Source organism: Populus trichocarpa, chromosome 15 (genome assembly GCF_000002775.5).
Source record: "Populus trichocarpa isolate Nisqually-1 chromosome 15, P.trichocarpa_v4.1, whole genome shotgun sequence".
Lineage (NCBI taxonomy): Eukaryota > Viridiplantae > Streptophyta > Magnoliopsida > Malpighiales > Salicaceae > Populus > Populus trichocarpa.
Window position 1 is genome coordinate 10,512,805 of NC_037299.2, and position 19,336 is coordinate 10,532,140.

Genomic DNA, 19,336 nt, shown 5'->3' on the forward strand with positions numbered 1-19,336 from the left:
CTCCATGATTCATAACGTCATCTGCACTCACGACAACGACAACAAAAAAATGTAAGGCCCGTAGTAGATTAGCCATCCGTTGAAAGAAGATTATATTGAATTAATTTCAGCCATTAAATCTTATTAACTCCTCTGCAATTATATTCCAAATACCAGCAACTATTTTCATATTTCTTACAATAACCTTTTGTTTATTAGTGGGATTTATTCGAAAGCCAATGAAACTTACACCGGGATATATATTTCATTTTTAAATAAAATAAAATAAAAAGGGACAAGGCACATTCTTTCAAATTTCAATGTCTCATAAAGCATGTGTTCATAGTCGAGACCAATCAATGTTATATATATATATTTTGATTATTTTCTTTTCTGTGAAAATTCACTAGTAGAGGATAGATTGATTTTCTTCCTTCCATCACAAAGAAAGAAAGAAAACAGTTCCACGTGCATGGACGACCTTCCATGGACAGAGACCATGTTATTCTTCCACTGCAGTTAATTCTTTATCATCCGTCCCTAACAAACATGTTGTTTGCATTGCTAGCAGATTCGAACCACCAACCCCACCTTTTTTTATTTTATGTGACTCAAACCAGCTAGCTTCCTTGTCCAGAATCTTTGCCATTGATCATACTATCAATCATTCATATTTCGCTTGCTGTTGCTATGGCCATTGTTACATTAAAAACTTGCCATGCTGAAGGGTTCTCTTGACCAAGTTTCTGTAATTCCTCCCAAAGAAGGGAGAATCCAAGAAGTCAAGAATCAATTTCTCGACCAACTTGTTTCTTAACTTTTTCAGGGATATAATTATGAACTTCTTGTGAAATGGATGAAGGGTCTATGTGCAGTTAATTGGAAGCATTTACTATTTACCTCGAAGATAAATGCAAAGCCACAACTATTTCGTTAACCCTCGAAATGTTGTCCTCTGGTTGTTCAGGCGGGGAACCAAAGACAACAAATTATGAACTTCTTTACCCATCTCTCTAGCGACATATGAGCGGCGGTGGTTGTCACTGTGAGATAAACCAACTGTCTTCAAAGCTCAACCTCAAAAACATTATCTCTTTAGTTCAAGAATAGCATCCTCTGTCTTAGGCCATGGTGTCCAATTCTAACTCTTTCCAAGCAGAATCAAGAAGAAAAAACAAATAAAGAATAAATAGGGGAATAGAAAGAATAAAAGACAGGACAACCCTGAAGAATGTACTAGTAACTAAGGATAGAATGAGCTAGCTGGCCTCAACCACTGCAATACACCCATGTCTCGACATGGGTATTTGAGGTGCCTGACTTTATTGTCTGTGGTAAAAAGATATTCTCTTGGACAAAAAAAGGGACAGAAACGTTAAATCCCAGTCTAGGACAACACAAGAGTCACAAGACCATGGATAACTGGACCACAATCTCACTCAAAATGGAGGCACATGAGTGAAATATCATCCCCAGTTGATGACAAAACATGAACAGAACAGCCCATTAAAGTTGGTTAGGCACGAGACTAGGATAAACCAGGCCTTGATCACGGAAAGATCTCCAAAAGCCCGAACGATGCTTAGGTAAGGGCCATAGGGAAAGAAGACTGCAATGGTGGAACCCAGCCCAGAAGCTCTTCCTACAACCTCCAAGCGTTGAAAGTGCACCTTTTGTTCTCTCTATACAAGGTCAAAACTCGAACCAAAGTGAACCAATCTAAATGGCCATTGACAGGGTTGGGTGATGTAGTAAAGGTTCTTTCTGTTTCCAATACAAGGAAAGCAGCATCCGCCAAAGCAATATGAAGTGCAAATATTTTACCACCGGAAATTTCGATCGCTTTAACACCAATGATAGGTCCATGCTTTGCTCTCCAATTCTATTATTAGATGATGATGATGGAAGTGACTTGATCATAAGAGTTTGTGGAGTCCACAAATTATGCCAGAGCTGACATAACATACAGACCAGGAATAAGTGAAGAAAGACCCACGACCATAAAGAGATCCTAGCTAGGAATTAATAACAATTTCAGTAGTTGAATAAGAACAGATGAAAAGCAATGTCTGCTACTCCCATATGCGTAGGCGTCATAATGAAAGCTCACAAAGTAAACATTGAAGCATACCAGGACCCTTGTTTTAGGGATGGCTGCCTGAGCACTACTTTGAATAAACAATCACAAATACTGGAAATTTTTATTCTTATTTATTATGCTAACACGAAGGAGTAAGAGTTTGATGGCATGAATGATCCACACCCAACAAAATATGATAAAGCATCCCCAAAAGTAGCAGCAATAAATCTATCCAGAATTTAGTACGAAGATGTACTAAGTACTGTATCAAATTCATTAAACAAAACTGTTTTCTGGCATCTGTATCTGAAGAAGCTGGTCATAAAAGGAACAAGTCAGCTTCATAGCTGTTTTGTTTAACCTTCTGAGAGATAACTCCCCTATCTTCCATTCTGCTTGATACAGGTTTCCATCACTTCACCTTTCTCCTCGCCAATCTTGACAACTGCAAAGCCATTAATGTGCATGCAAGCTGCCAAGACCCGCGCCTGGTACATTTTGGTGGTGCTTGACTGTCTAAACTCCTCCCCCTCAACAAACTGAAGTTTCACTGACTGGTTTTGAAATTGATGTTACACCCCATACTAATCATAACTACCAGTGATTAAGATATTAGGACTATATCTCTTCGCAATGCAACAGGCACCCATCATATAGACCTTAGAATCCTAAAATAGCCCTTAGAAAGGACCATCCCTTAAATCCCAACAACTAGATTTAAAATCGTCTGAACCAGTGTATACCAACTCAAACGAAGCAGCCCGTAGCTCAAAATCATGTGCTTTCTACTCTTGAATTATATCTAATTAATAGGACTCCAGAAAGGTGATTACAGATACAGGACCATCTGAAAGCCTCACTAATATTGGACAGACCACCCTCATTTGTTTCTAAGAGTATCCATGTTAACGGACACTAACACTCGTAAGATTAACTTTTTTTTATCAAGAATTTCTTAATCAATGTTTATCATACTTAATCGAAGGATGCCTTTTTTTCTCGTAAATATTTTCATATTAACGAATTATTTCTTTCCTTTTGTTATGTAACTTGAAGCAAAAGTTCAAAATAAATTGAAAAGAAACATGGAAGTTATGGGGGAAAATTAAATTTTTATAAAGAATTTAAAACATAATTTAATAAATTAAACATGGAAGCATTGTTGAAAACATTAAGACATATAAATATTTAACCTCTCAATTGATATTCAACACTATTATGCACATAATTTAATAAAGAATCTAACTAACTAGTAAATAAAAATCTTTAACATAACTTTTTTTTATCAAGAATTTTTATTACACTAAAATTTTAATTTATATATATATATATATATAGCTCAAAACTTTGAAATTTTATTTGCTCCTCCAAGTGGGATGTTAGCCTTAATATATAGACACACACACACACACACACGAGATTGAGAATGTGTAGGGTTTTTTTTTTTCCTCTCTCTTTTTTGTTCTTTTCCTGCTCTAGTGGGCAACTAGTTATCATTAGAGAAAGGGAACATTGGAGTTTGGGCAGATATTCTAAGGTTTGTGGGGGAATCGGTTCTATTCTTATTAACATTACTGGTTTAATTTACGTTTGTCGGCCCCAAATTCAGCCATCTGCTTATTAAAAAGTTTAAACTTCGACTGCTACTTTACTGTCGTAAAATAAAGTTCACAAGTATTGCATATTCCTCTCATAAAGGTATGGAGAAAAAATAAAAAAGAAAAGAAAGGTTGCCTCCTGTGATTTTCATACATCAATGGCTGCTAGATAGCTACTTTAGGGGGAAAAAACTAGGTTTTTTAAAGGAGAAGGAGACGTGATGATAGCTTATTCACTCAATTAAGCTAATATCAAATACAGCCGAAGCTTCTCATCTCTAGTTTCTTGGGCAACCGACGGTCTTAACATAGAAGTGATGTTGATGATGTCTTTTTATTGTTTAATGGAAAGTAAGTTCCACTATGTGCATGAAGCAGCTAATGTAATGATGCAGCAGGTATTCTTTTCGTCAGCAGCTAATGTAGAGATATATTGTTAGAATATTTGTAATAAATTAATTTGATTTATAAATGGAATTTAAATCATAAAAAATTGATAAAAATAAATTAAATGAGAGATCTTACCTTCGATTTGCAAGTCAATTTCTCTAAAAATTAAAACTGAAAATAATATTTTAAAAATACCTATCGACACCCATAATCTTGTTCATGGCTAGCACCGAGAGTTCATCTGCGTATTTTTCCTCTGACTCCCAAAAACTTCTGATCAACATGAGATTACAGGATCCATCCAAGCATTGAAGAAGATGATCTTGAAGTGTGAGGTTATCATTTTCATAGCTATGTTCATGTATATAGTTAGAACTCAAGGGGAGAGCAGGGCCACCTCATTTCTTTAATAAATAAAGGGTCAAATGCGGTACAAACCGCATTCTTTGAATTCTGAATTTTTTTTTTATGTTTTTAAATTATGTGAATATCAAAAATAATTTTAAAAAATTAAAAAATATATTATTTTGATATATTTCTAAATAAAAAATACTTTAAACTACAATATTTACTGTTATAATTCCAAAAAATAACTAAAACAATCTAACCATGAACTGAAGAATTGGGTTTTTTACCTCAACATTTCAGTCCCAATGAAATGTCTAACTGCACCAATAATTTCTGGCCAATCTGTGCTGTTTTTTTTTTTTTTATGTTTAGGAATAAAAAATAATGCCCCTTTCTGATTCTCCCCCTCTTTATCATAGTGGAGTTTTGACTTCTTAGTAATGCATAAATTAATTGAAGCACCCATATTTAACAAATGAATTCAATTTGTCTTCTCAAGTTTTCAATTGTGTCAGTATCTCTCTCAAATATTAATCATATAACAAACGTTTCTCTTTCATTTAGAGAAACTCGTAAAAAAAAAAAAAAAACAGTTTAAAACTCTAAACTTTTTTTTTATGTTAAATATGTGTGTACACATGCATGAGTGCCTATGTATTTAATATTTTATTATAAGTAAATTAAAAGGTGCGGGGAATTTAAAAAATACAGTGTGGATCTCCTATATAACATGGTGATGGTGATGTGAACAACAACACCTTTTTTTATGCTTTTGTGTTTTAATTTAGCAATTATTGGACTAAATTGTAGGTTAATTTAGACTAATTTGTTAAGGAATGGTGAGATTGAAAGACATGAAGTCAAAGTGAAAACAAAGGATTGATTGGGTGGCCTTTCTAATTTTTTTTTTTTTTGGGAGAAATACCTATTCTGCCTAAAAAAAAAAAACATTATCTATTGAGGGTAATTTAGTAGTTTCACAATGGTCCATTTGGTGTACTAAAATTTAAAATAGATAATTATGTATTTTTGTTTTATAATGCATATTCAAAAGACCCTGATGTCATTGGATTCAAAGATATTTTCATCTTTTTTCTTTTTTATTGAACAATTAAATGACTTACATGCCCTTGCGAGAGGATTTTTTTGTGCCTTACATTCAAGGGCATTTTTTTGTGCCTTAAATTTAAGGGCATAATAATGTCCTTACCAGCTTAACCTATACATTTATTTCATTACTAAATTAATTGTTTTCTTTATTCACCCATTAACCATGGCGCTAATTATGTTGACCAGAGAACCATTTTTTACAATTGTTCATTAACCAAGGCACTAGTCTTGTTAACTAATGAACTAGTTTCTTCAATTGTCTATTAACCAGGAAGCTAGTTTCTTCAATTACCCATTAATTAGGGTACTAGTCAAATTAACCAGGAAGCTAGTTTCTCCAACTGCCCATTAACCAAAATACTATTCTCATTAGCCAGGAAACTAGTTTCTCCAATAATTTGTTATTTTCAAATATAATCAAGATACATTTTAAGAAAATTATGAATTACAATGTAAATAATATTTTAGATTTAAGGTGTTGAGCATCTACTTGATGTCTAAGTGCATAAAATAATCCTCTGCTGCTGGGTAGGTTTCGTGGCCTCCCTTATACCAACAGGAATAAAATATCATTTGCTATCGATTTACCATAAAAAGTCAATTTCATAATCCCTATATATTTTAAATTCTCAACAACATATACCCATTCAATCACAATACTAAACACACAAATAAACAAACAATTACTTCGATTTCCACCATTAATCATTCTTCTTTTAAAATGGTCGGCCATATCCCTCTATGAACACTGATTTCTTTCCTTAAGTTTTTATGCAATTTTTCCTTCATACATATTCATCAGACACTTCATATAACACAATCTCACAACAGTTTAAACTAACAAACTCAAACCCTCCAATGGCCAAAAATTCCTATGCAAAAAAGAGGCATGATGTTTTTTTTCAATTTTATGTTATTTCCATATGACTCAATCTTTTATTATACTCAAGAATTCATTTTCAAAGCAAAACCATCAATTAAAACATCCTAACACATTCAACTCAATTTTCCATAACTAAATTCCAACATATTAAGTTTCAAAACACATTAAAATTATGATCAATTAATGTATGGGTGATTCTTATCTCCTACTAACATGAATTTAAGAAGAAATTTGTAAAAAAAATAAAAATTTTCTTTATATATTCTCTTCCTCTATTTTGCTTTCACTTTCTCTCTTTTGAGCATCAAAACCCTCAAAAGACTTGAATTCTTTTTTTTTAATTCTCAAAAACTCCTTTTCTCTCCTTAATTTATCTTTTTTTTTTGTGTTTTTCTAATGAATTTAGTGAAAATTTTTTTTAAAAAAAAACCTTCTTTCTCCCATGAGCAATGGTGTCGGCCACAAATAAAAGAAAGAACATGTTTTTATAGTCTAGAGTTTATGTATTTACAATAATGCCCTTATGTTTAGTTCTGGTACTTTTTATTTAATTAGATACTTTGTCTCGGTCCACTTTTAACATATCAAGCATAAATATTTTTTTCTTTAAAAATTTATTTCTAATTATTTAGTACAATGTCATTTATATTTTTTAGTTGACCCATGTCATCTTCGGGTTAAATTTTGAATATTTCACTAATACCACAAAATTATTGCTTCAGTTAACCGGGGTTTACAAATTATGTAATTTAAAATATATAAAATTATTAAAAAATGGTTGCTGACGCATGCAAGCATGCATCAAACACGTGGTAGCCCCCCACCCTCTGAGCGGCTCGTGTTGTGATGCTCGTTGGTCAAACACCGCCTTTCATGACAACATTTGATTCGCCTTGGCTTCTCCTCCTTTCAGAGGCAGCGCATGTGACTAAAGGGCATCGGGTTTGGCGTCGACAACCTTTTCTTTCTTTCTTTTCTTCTTCTTCGCTCTCTCCTCCCTTGAAAACCAAGCTTGGCATTTCAAATTTAAAGGTAATCCCTTTCTTTGGGGATATTTAAGTATCAGTCCTCATTCTTTTGATTTTTAATTTTTATCCTTGACACTTTTATAAACTTTTGATTTGTTTTTAATTTTATCATTCAATAAATTTTAATTTTTTATGTTCTCAAATTTGATTATGATTCTATTTTTTTCTTCATTTTTTTTCTTGTCTCTTTAATAAAGTTTCAATTGTTTTCAATTTTATTATTTAATTAAAATTTTTAATTTGTTATTTTTTTAAGATTTAGTCCTTATATTTCTGGTGGTTTGTTTTTTAAAAATTTTTTATATAATTGATTTTTCTTTTCAATCTAATCATTCAAATATAAAATTACCCATCTTTTTCTCAAAAAAGTTTTTTATCTACCCCGCGGTGGAGTACAAGTTATACAGCTAGTATTTACTAGATTTTGTACATTATAAAATTTAAAATTAATTAAAATATTCATAATTTCTTAGTAAAATAAAAACACAAAGTGACGAATTCAACTATCTAAGGACTCACTATATCAATTAATTTATTGGTTTACTAATATTTGTTCATACATATACAGTTTTTTAAAAAAACAAAATATTAAAGCATCAATTGGATTGTATCAGAGCTTTTGATTTGATTTGATAAAAATAAAAACTCTTGATTTTTTGTCGTTCTATATATAATATAGAAATATATTTCAAAAAGCTTATCATTTTATAAAATTATCGGTATGGGAATTACAAATTTTATCCCAATAAATAAATAATAATGATAAATAAGACAACTTAAACTCAAACTATTACTTAAGCACATTAGGCAAATCTCACACATATTATTTTGTTAGAGGTATTGAATTAAGAACTCTTGTATAGAGTTCTTGTCGAATCTCACGATCCACCTTCAGCAACAAAAATCCTCTTAGGATTTTCTGTTTTCTGTCTTCTGTCTCGGATAGACAGACCAAGGGAAAGACTCGCAGTCTTCCTTGCAACCTCACACGCACCACCGGTGCAACTGAGACTGGGAGGTCATCTTCAACCTCAGGAATCCTAAAATTCTGTGATTTTTTCTTAACTTGGAACGTTTATAACCTCTTTGTTTCTTAACTTAGAAATTCATATAATATGCCATTTTAAAGTTTTATACGTCTACTTTGTAGTTATACTAAGTATACAACCGAGTTCATTATGAAAAAGGAGATTACCAGCCTCGAAGAACACTTCATGAACATAGATTTTTTACAGAAGTAACTTCGAAGTATTCATGGCAGACCTTCATTAATTATCTTAAATATATTTTATACTATTCATACATGTCAATTGGACTAGAAAACAAGCAAAATGTCTTTCATACCAATGTTGGAAACCTTTAAATGGATCAAAACTATACTTCTTTGAAATCACAGCCTAGATGAACCTTTATTGTAGAGATGAATCCCTTTGAGAGTTAGAGAGAGGTTTTTTTAATTTTTACACAAATTCTTCATCTTTGAATTCAAAAAATACGTATTGTCTTTTTATCCAACAAAAATCATGTACTGGATTAATTAACTCATCATGGATGGCCCAATATATTTTCCTTCGCATTCAAACAAAGCTAAGTTAAGGTTATATTTATTTTCTGAAAATTAATTTTTTATTTAGAAAATAATTTCAAGAAAAGTGGGTTATTTTTTTATATTTAACAGTATCATAAAAAATAAATTTAAAAATACTTTTTAGTGTTTAATTATGTCATAAAAATAAGTTGGGAAATATCTTATTAATATTTTTTTATTTTATTAGAAAAATAAAAACCAAAACTAACAAACGAGAAAGTTGAAAAATGATAAAATTGAAAACAAAATCTAATTTTATAAATTATTTTAAATAAAATAAATAATAATTAAAATAACGAGTATTAGATCTAACAGATAAAAAAATTAAAAGAGAATGAAAATAAAAAAATTAATTTTATAAATTATTTCAAATAAAATAAAAAATAATAAAAAATAAAAAATAAAATCTGATAAATAAAAAAAATTAATTAAAAAAACAAAAAATAAACAATAATCATAATAGACATATTTTTATTTGATTGTAAAATATTTTTTATTGATTAAATTTTCTAATACTAAATAAATTTCTAGAAAAATCATTTAACACACTACAACAGCTATAATAGACTTAAGACGTGATTTGAGAAAAAAAAATCGACATAATTAAGGAGCGTCTTAAGTTAATGGGCTTTGTCCAAACATGAAGACGCGAGCCCAACACGTGCTACGATTCTGGTCTCTATGACTGGGATTGGAGTTGATCGGCTAGAGAGAGTTGTTCGGGTTGGAGCCCAGAGCAAAACATAGATGGTCCCAACCACTATTTGTCTAGAGGATCCCAAGTACTGCTAGCCTGCTACAGAAGAGCTTATTACCGTGTATTCGTCATCTTACCACCACCATGCAGGCGGCAGGTTTTTTTTTCTTGCCAAGAGCGATGCTGTAATGGGGAATTCACTAGCAAGTATATAAAGAAGTCTCTTCGGCAAGTTAGGGCAACGCGCGCCATAATGGCGTGGAGGTTTATGCAAACTGGCCCTGGGCCTGGAGGGAGTGGAAAGAAGCAACTGAGGCTCGAGGGTCCACCATGCCTCAGGAACTTCTCCTTGTTTTTGTACGCTAAAATCACAATTTAAGACCACTTTACCCGCTTTTTGAAAACTCACTTCTCTATTTCGCTGTCTTGTTCTGATCATCATCATCATCATCATCATCGTCAGTTTAGAGTTCTTCTCCATTAATTTAATTAATTTCAAGCACCTGAGACTGAAAGTTATATCCCATAAACCCAGTCCTTTTTTTTATTACGTACTGTAACTACACTCTCCTCTCCTCTCACTAGCTCATCCACTACAAAACCACACTTCTTTCTCTATTTCAATACAGTTGTACCCAATATTTTTTTTTTTTCTCTGTTTCAAGTATCTACTACCACTGCTGCTGCTAACCAGTAGAAAACCCAGTTTGCTAAACCTGATTCTTTCTCTCTCAATGATGGAGCAACTGCACGGTCTTCAATCCACTGGCACTGATTACTCTTTGCAGGTGCCCTCAGAGAACGCGGGTGCTCCATTAGTGGCTAATTACTACCATCATATGGGGTTCCCATCCGTAGCTGGGGAGGCATCATTTCCTTTCTTTGGATCGGAGCAGTTGTTTTGTGGTTCTTCAGTATCTGATGCTGCTTCAATGGTGGTGGAGTTGCATCATCATCATCAGCAGCAGCAGCAGCAGAGAGGTGGTGGCGGCGGTTGTGTTGGTGATAATAGTAATAGTAATAATTCACAGGAGGAGGCTTCTTGTGCAATTAGGGCTAAAATTGCTTCTCACCCTCTTTATCCTAAGTTACTCGAAGCTTATATTGATTGCCAGAAGGTATATATACACTAATCTTTTTGGTAACCAAATGATTTGGATTTTGAACTACATGTAATGTTCTTTAAAATCAAGCAAACTAGAACAGTTAGGCCAAGTGACAGACGGAACTCGAAGTATTCGAGACTCTTTTCTAAACGAGCCAAACTCAGTGTGAAGTTCTTGAAAAAAACTAAGAAGTTTTGGGACTCTTGATTTCCATCATTTGAGTGGTCTTGATTTGAAGGATGTATAAGAGCCTCAATTTGATCCATGAAATGTATTGTGCGACGATTTCTGAATGTATTTTATTGCTATATCGTTGCAATTACATGTGTGTTCTCCTGTAAATTTCTTCTTTGATGCCCAGTATATTAAATTGATCAATTTCTTTGACATTTTTGTTATTATGTAAAGCACCACTCTTATGCAATACAAACTTCTGTTATCAGCTAGCCTAAAAAAATAGGGAAGCTGTGTAGACCATATATGCTGTTAGTCTTTTGAAAATCTTGGAAATTGGAAAGTTCCAATATTTATTGGTTAGTGCTCCATAAAGGGTATCGATAAGTCTACTGGTACTGTTGTTTTATTTGTTATCTTACTAATTTCTTTTGATTTCTGTGTTTTCAGGTGGGAGCACCGCCGGAGATGGCTTATCTGTTAGATGAAATCCGGGAAGAGAACGATGTTTCCAAGAGGTCCGATAATACTGTCGCCTCTTGCTTGGGTGCAGATCCCGAGCTTGACGAGTTCATGGTCTCTTTTTTTCTCTTAGTACTTACTCTCTTCTTGAAGGATCCAAAACCCTAATAACCTATTTTCCCCATCTCTCTCATCTACTTCTAACTTTCTCAGTTTCCATATTTGATGACCTTATTTAGTTACTTATTTAGACATGGAAATAGAGTCCCTACTTTCCTTTTCGGGACTCCTTTGTTTGATTTCTTGATTTCAAGTGAAATATTTCCTTTTTCTTTCTAGGTTTTCTTCTTCAAAATGGATTTTATCCTTATCTCCCTCCCTCTCTCCCTCCCTCCCTCTCTCTCTCTCTCTCTCGTTTCTTGACTGACATTACATGATGCTTTTTCTCTTTGTAGGAAACTTACTGCGACATTCTGATGAAGTATAAGGCGGATCTCTCTAGGCCTTTTGATGAAGCTACCGCTTTCTTGAATGATATTGAGGCTCAGTTTAATACGCTCTGCAATGGTGCTTCCAGAAGTCAAGTTCATGGTCTCAATCTCTCTCTCTCTTTTACTACTCAGTATGTTAACTAGTTTGTTGATGTTTGTGCAGTAGATTTTATTTATTATAATATAATCTTCTATGTTATGGGAACATGTGATAGCAATCACATAATGTGAAAGAGAGTGAGGCGCACGCTAGCATAAAACCTAGTGCATTTTAGCAGAACAGCCTGATCGCACGAGGAATAGTGGGAGTGGCTGTTTTCATGGCCAATTTCCCATATTGGTTCTGGACAAAAACCCTGCACCTCTAAGAACATTTATTCATATTCTTGCTGTAAAAACCAAGGTTTCAGATTTAGAAATGTCAAAAAAAAAAAACCTAGAAAAGAAAGACCCTTTTGGCTGTAATGGATCTGAATTAGTACTGCAACATGGGAGAACATGTAGAAAAGTTATCCATTTTAGGGTTGGGGGCATTAGGCGTTCATTTCTACTTTCCCTTTCCTTTCGTTTCCATCTTAAGGGAGTATTCAAGAATCAGAATTATTAGCTTTAAAGGTAGAATCCATGGAGGCAATAGCTTTTGTCATGGATTGCATCGAAGGATAAAAACCAATAGAAGCTTTTCTTTTCAACCAATATTAGATGCTTTCATTTGGTAAAATTATAATCTTAGTTTCAAACCACCTTGACGCTCCAAGTTCAGATTGTAGCTAGGAGTTATTGCTGATCCTAATACTTATTGATTCTGTAGTTACTTGTAAGCACTCCCATTTCCTTCTTATTTTAGCATGGGAGAAAGGGAATGGCAACACCTAAATATTGGAAAATGTTCTAGAAAAGGAATTATACTAAGGCACTTCTTTCTCTTGGGAAACTAATATATAAGAGCCTATGAGTTGTGAGTTGTTCAAGTGAGTCATGAATTAAACTCACTTTGTTCCTCATAATTGTCCTTGGACAAGGTTGAGGCAATACCGAATTGTGTTTGATTAAATGTTAAACGTTTCTGGTGAGTGTTTGGATGCTAATCCTTAGTGGTGTGGAAGCAAATGGGATTTGGTAATTCCCTTTTAAACAACTGGCTGTCAACTTTATTTGTATTGTGATTAGAGATTTAAGTTCCAATAAAGCACGAGTTGTAGGGCATGCCACGGGTGGGAATTAAAAACTATTCCTTAGGAAAGAAGGTCAGAGGATTGGATTGGTTCTGGCATCCATAGAGTGAAAGCCTTGGAACCGCTGTCTTAGCATATTAAGAATTCTTTGGGAAGAGTTGCAGGCTGTTGGAAATATATAAAATATAGCCCGAACTGAAAGCAAACCCCTTTTCTGCTTGATCATACACATTACTAAATCTATTAGATTACCAACTGAATCTCCCAATGAACTAGAGATATCATGGTAGGCTTAAGTACAAGGAGTTTGGTTTTCAAGATATCATGTTTGCTTTATGGCAAGTGAAGTAGAGAAGCACCTGCTGCTCGTGTTAGGATGTTCCTCTTGTCTTCCTTTGTCATCTATTCCTTCCTTTTAATGTACCAGATCACTCTTGATCTCCTGCTTTTGAGGCTTAATGTAATTCAATAATAGTTGAAACTACTGGCTTTTTTCTTTTTTTACTCTGTACAGAATACAGATGGTCTTTGTCGCCAAAATTGTTATTTTAGTAGCATTTCTCTGTGGTCAAGGCTACAAGCTCACACATATAGTATGGTTGCATGCTATTTTTAGAATCATTTTGAAAGAAAGCTGCTTTTCGTACACTGGAGGTTATGTATTTTGTCTGGGAATAAGAGCTTTAGATATGGATTGGTTGAATTATTATATTTCTGCATTCGTGAAGCTAAAGTTTCGATTTTAATAGAGTGCATGAAGATCCTATAGTGGGGCTTCACACTCTTTATGGTTAATTGCCTACCTGTACAGTGCGGATTTGCATTTTCCTTAGTGTCATTTTTATGCTTTATGTATGCCCTGATTAGAGACTTTGTCGTATCAAAAGGGATTCTTAATGCTGGGCACTGAATAAGAAATGACTTCACTTTTAAGCTGTTAGTCTGTGGATATCTTCGAGTATCTTTTGGTGCGTAGACTAGCTGGATTGATGACTTGTGTTTTCACGGTGTTGTGTTCCATATGAGGTTTCCTCTCTCTTTTATTATTATTGGCTTAGTTTGCTAAAGGATGAAATCTTGGTCAGTCTCTTGTTTACTCTATGATTCTATGACTTGATATGCATTAACTTCTTGTGAGAGGCTCCTCTATTTCCCATCGGTTTATTGTAGACCCTTCATATGAATTAGCTTTTGTATTTATTGAGCTATTTTTCTGCTCTTTATTCATTACCACAGCACAGTCTCATGGTTTGATGCATCATCGTGTCATTGGGACATTAGGATACAAGTAATTTGAAAATAAGCTCTCCTTGTTCTTAGTACCTTCGAGCATGCTTGCTCATCGTGGCTGGAATGCTTTCGTGCAGCTTGCTATCAGTTTATATTCATGAGTTTTGTTATAGATTAGAAGAGCATAGGCTTGAGCCTGTATTCCTTGTGCACATCAAAAAATTATTTTGCTGTCCATAAAAAGCTCAAGTATGTGCCAGAGCCCTAAACATGGGATAAGAAGAGTGCGATAGTCAAGAGTCATATCTTAGTGTCTCCATCTGCTGCAGCTGTATGCTAATATCTGGTCGTTTCCAATGCTTTAGCCATGTTATTTTCCTTCTATTCCATGAACTTAAGTGTTTTCCCTTTTATTTTCCTTTTATCTCAACAATCGACACTCTTTTTCTGAGTGTTGAAAGAAGTAGGTATAGCTTGTGTGCTTAACATTTATTGAACAACATTGCTGGCTATATGATAGGCCTTCACACACAAATCAATCGAGAGGAGGCATGAAATGCCCCCAGTGATGTTTCATTTCATGCTCAAAATGGAATGGGATTTGAGCTGTGGCCTTATCGTGTGAATGCTGTGAGTGATCATGAGGTTGTATTTTTGAGACTTACTAATCATGTTTTTCGAATGTTATTAGTATTGTAAATCATTGGATTGAGTCCCCTCCGTCTCCTAGTCTGTGACTGCCTGGGATTTCACTTTCATGATCTGGGGCTTCTGCTTGTTTGCTACGTTAGAAGTTCTTTGGCATTGCATTTTAAAAATGTTTTAGAAATAATTTAAAATTTTTTAAAATTTAAAATGGCAACATGCATGCTCTTTTCCTGTAATGGCCCATTCTTTGATACCAAGGAAGCGTTTATTGGCAAAAACTTGATTTTTTTTGATAATTTTTTTTTTTTGTTTTTGAATTGTTAAGGAAAAAAATTAATTTTAAAAAATAAAAATATATATATTATTTTAATATATTTTTAATTTAAAATTTCTTTAAAAAATATCCATTAAAAAAACTACCTAAATAAATCTATATTTGTTCACAACTTTCTAGCTATGGTGTTTGGGTTTTATGAGGGGTGGATTATGAATTTTAGGGTTTGATTATTAGTCTGGAATATTATTATTTTTAAGAAGGGGCATGTTTGGGGGTTAGGGTTTGGAGATGGAGGGGCATAAAAGGGATTTGGTTGGAAGAAGTTGGAAGCCACATTGGACGCCCGCTGCAAGCGCTGCAAAATCAGGTTCTATCTAGTAATTATGAAACGCTCACTCTAACTTTCGGTGGCTCTATCTACGATTCTAGCACTACAGTATCTTTCTAGTCTCCCATCCACTTCACTTCCCAAGGCTGTATGTTCCTTTCTGCTGCCCTGATTCAGCTCGACTCATTGCAAAAATATTAAATGCTGAACTGCAATTCTTCCCTCTGGTTACAATACAGAGTCAGTCCTTGTGATTTCTTCTTTATATATATATATATATATTGGGAGAAAATAGTGGTGCAGAAGACCCTTAAAATTCCCCGCCACTTCCTCTGTGGTTTTTCTTTTTTTATTGTAAATTTTGGGGTTTTTCCAAGGTCGAGGGAAGGCACTGTGACTGCACTTGTGAGAGGGTGAGGTGATTGAAATGAAAGCATCGTAAGGAGAGAAGGGAGTGTAGTCTAGTCTAGGGCAGAGCGTGCGCGCGTGCCATGCGCGTTGCCTCCTTTTTTAAGGAGCCGTACTCTTTTAAAGGCGCCACCTCGTCTCTGACTGCGATACGACACAACGAACCTCTCAATCTTTCCTTTCTTCCTCACACATTCCTACTTTTACCGCGCGCTGTTGTATACTATTATTTTCTATCCAAATTTCCTCGTGGGTCCCAAATTCTTAGTACAGCATGCCATGGTGTTAAATCACATCCATGGAGACATGGGATCATGCCTCCCAAGTGTTCATTATCCTGTGCCCCACTTCCCTCTTTTTTTTCTTGTTTCTTTTCGGTTGATTTTCTGCAGGCCCTTCAAGTTGATTTTGATCACCCCCGTGATGGTTTGTTGGGTGTGTTAGTCCAAACGTGACACTTTAGGACTTGTCCATCTTTCTTCTTAAGAAGCCTAGCTAGCTATTGGATTCCTCTGGAAATGTAAGGGAAAAAGAAAGGCGGTTTAGTTGTATGGGTAAAATTAAAGTAGCATAGCAAGGACCGTCTGTACCTTGAGGTAATGATAATACCAGAGCGCCTATGTGCTGTGTTTTGAAATTTTTTTCCTCCATCTTGTATTAGGATATTGTTGCTATTAATTTGTTATCTATGGAGTATGCTGTCTAGCTATGTAAAAACAAGATGGTTCTGAAGGCGGTTTGGGGTATCTTGGTTCAGATAAGCAGTGTTGCTGCTCAAAAGCAGTGGTGGTTTTGGCAGAAACTTCCATGGAATTTGTAAAATTGTAAACAGTGACAGTGAATTCGACATCGTAAAGTGAAGTCTTTCTTATGCACCTGCTCATGCATTTGTTTGTCGTAGGCAGCTGTTTATCACTGGCTCCTCATTGAACACACGCACACACATGGATTCTCTTTAAACAGTGACAATGAGTTTGGTTATATGTTTGTTGGCATCCTATTAATTCATTCACCTGCCAGATGAAGCTGTTGGTTCATCGGATGAAGATGCCAGTGGAGGAGATGCAGAGGTGCAAGATTGTACCCGTGCAAACGAGGATCGAGAGCTTAAGGACAAACTGCTATGTAAATATAGTGGTTACATAAGCACCTTAAAGCACGAGTTTTCGAAGAAGAAGAAGAAAGGAAAACTACCGAAAGAAGCAAGGGAAGTCCTACTTAACTGGTGGACCGTTCATTACAAATGGCCATACCCAACGGTAATTATTTCTTTGAAGCAAATATCGTCGCCAGCTGAAAACCCTAATCTATCTCTTGCTCTAATGTATAGCATTTTGTTGGAAAATCTGAATGCATGGTCAAGCCCTTTAATCGCATTTTATTGTTTTTGATATTTCAGGAAGCTGATAAGGTTGCTTTGGCTGAATCAACTGGCCTGGAACAGAAACAGATAAACAACTGGTTCATCAACCAAAGGAAACGTCACTGGAAACCGTCAGAGAACATGCAGTTTGCTGTTGTGGATAGTCTATATGGCCCGTTTTTCATGAATGATTAAGGTGGGGTATTCACTTTCCCCTCACTTTGCTTTTGTACATTCTTGGACAAGGCCTCATGCTGATGCGCCTAATGAAATGCTTACCGCTTCAATTATCTAACTACTTTTCCATTCAATTTTGTTTGCTTCCTCTTTGCTGAAGTGTTCTTTGCTGGTTGTAAGATTGTGCGAACTGAATCTGACTTCATCAGAATTATCACAAATATAAATAACCATTAAAACGATATGCTTGAAGGCCATGGGGTCGTGCAAGGCATGCGCAACCCTATTGAGGTCCTGCAAGGCATGTGCAGTACTGAAAAGAACTTGAGAGAGTGAATTGCGCCACCTTGCACGTTTTATATATATATATATAGCATTTAATGCCATAGTCATGAATTATCTGGAAGTCGTAGGAAATTATCTGAGCATGTACCATGCGAGATGATCTGGGAAAAAGACATGGAGGAGAAACAATCATGCAATTGCAAACAAAAGAAGTATTTAAGACCAGAACATGGGGGTTTATGTAGAAAGAAAGGAAGAAAATAATGCAGAAACAAACCAGTATTTAGACTGGTTTGACACTCACAATTTTTTTCCCCTATATTTTATCTTCTTGCTCTCCGCAACGAACTTTTAAATTTTTAAAGTGACCTTCTAATTATTTTTTTCCTTCATATTTTGTTTATATCATTTTAATTACTATTTAAATTAATTTTTAAAATTAATTTTTAAAAAAATTTAACCCCTAATTTTTCTATTTATCAAATTGTTTTTATTTTTTTATTTTTATTTTGAATAATTTTTAAAATTGATATTTTTAATAATTTCATTTTCTTCCAATTTTTATATCATATTATATTTATTTTTTATTATTTTGATTGATATTTTTTTTATTTATCCTTCGTCATTAAATTGGTTAAAAATTGATTCTAGGTTGCAAGTTTGAGAGATTAATTTATATTTAGAAAATTCACTTGAATTTGTTTTTTTTATTTTTATTTTTTTAAACTCATATTTTTTCAATTTTATCTTTAACTAAATTTTAAATTTTTAAAGCAACCTACCAATTATTTTTTTCTAACATATTTAGTTTGTCATTTTAATCACTATTTAAAATAATTTTTTAAATTAATTTTTTTAAAAAATTTATCCCTCATTTTTTCTATCTATCAAATTGTTTTTATTTTTTTATTGTTATTTATTTTATTTTTGATGATTTTTAAAATTAATATTTTTTATGATTTCATCCTCTTTCAATTTTATATTGTATTATATTTGATTTTTATTATTTTAATTGATATTTTTTTAATTTATTCTTCAACATTAAATTAATTAAAAATTAAACTTCTTAATTAAATCATGTCTAGGAATACATGGTTGCAAGTTTGGGAGATTAATCTATATTTAGAAAATTCACTTGAATTTACTTGTTTTTTTAAAACTTATTTTTTTTAATTTTATCTGTCAGCATTTATTTAATTAAAAATTGTGTTTTTTTTTACTTGCTTTCTATAAGATATTCCTCATTGATTTTAAAAATGATCTGAGTTATCTTGTTCTTTAATATTTAGTTGTTTGATATTTGAATTTTATAGTTTTATTTAATTTATTTTTGACAAGATTACCCCGATATCACAACTAGATAGTAGATTTTGCATATTGACCCATGTAGACTTGGTTAGGTTTTTTTAATTTTTTTGGATTATCTTTATTTTCTTTAATTTTGTTCTTAAATATTTTATTTGCTAAAAATCAAGCTTTGAATACTTTTTTTATTATTATGCTCTATAGGG

At 33.5% G+C, this 19,336-nt stretch overlaps 1 protein-coding gene across 1 annotated transcript; it reads left to right on the forward strand.

Annotated features, from left to right (window-relative positions):
* The first annotated feature begins 9,973 nt into the window (after positions 1–9,973).
* LOC18105842 (homeobox protein knotted-1-like 6) lies at positions 9,974–17,674 on the forward strand. Its single transcript, XM_006374467.3, has 5 exons — positions 9,974–10,819; positions 11,432–11,557; positions 11,899–12,034; positions 17,021–17,259; positions 17,400–17,674. Exons 1-5 carry the CDS (start codon positions 10,436–10,438, stop codon positions 17,556–17,558), a joined length of 1,044 nt encoding a protein of 347 aa, XP_006374529.2. The 5' UTR covers positions 9,974–10,435; the 3' UTR covers positions 17,559–17,674.
* Positions 17,675–19,336: the final 1,662 nt, after the last annotated feature.

Coding starts and splice junctions, on each gene's coding strand:
- LOC18105842 (XM_006374467.3), top strand. CDS start 10,436: ATGATGGAGCAACTGCACGGTCTTCAATCCACTGGCACTGATTACTCT. Junction 10,820..11,431: donor CTTATATTGATTGCCAGAAG/GTATATATACAC, acceptor CTGTGTTTTCAG/GTGGGAGCACCGCCGGAGAT. Junction 11,558..11,898: donor CCGAGCTTGACGAGTTCATG/GTCTCTTTTTTT, acceptor TTCTCTTTGTAG/GAAACTTACTGCGACATTCT.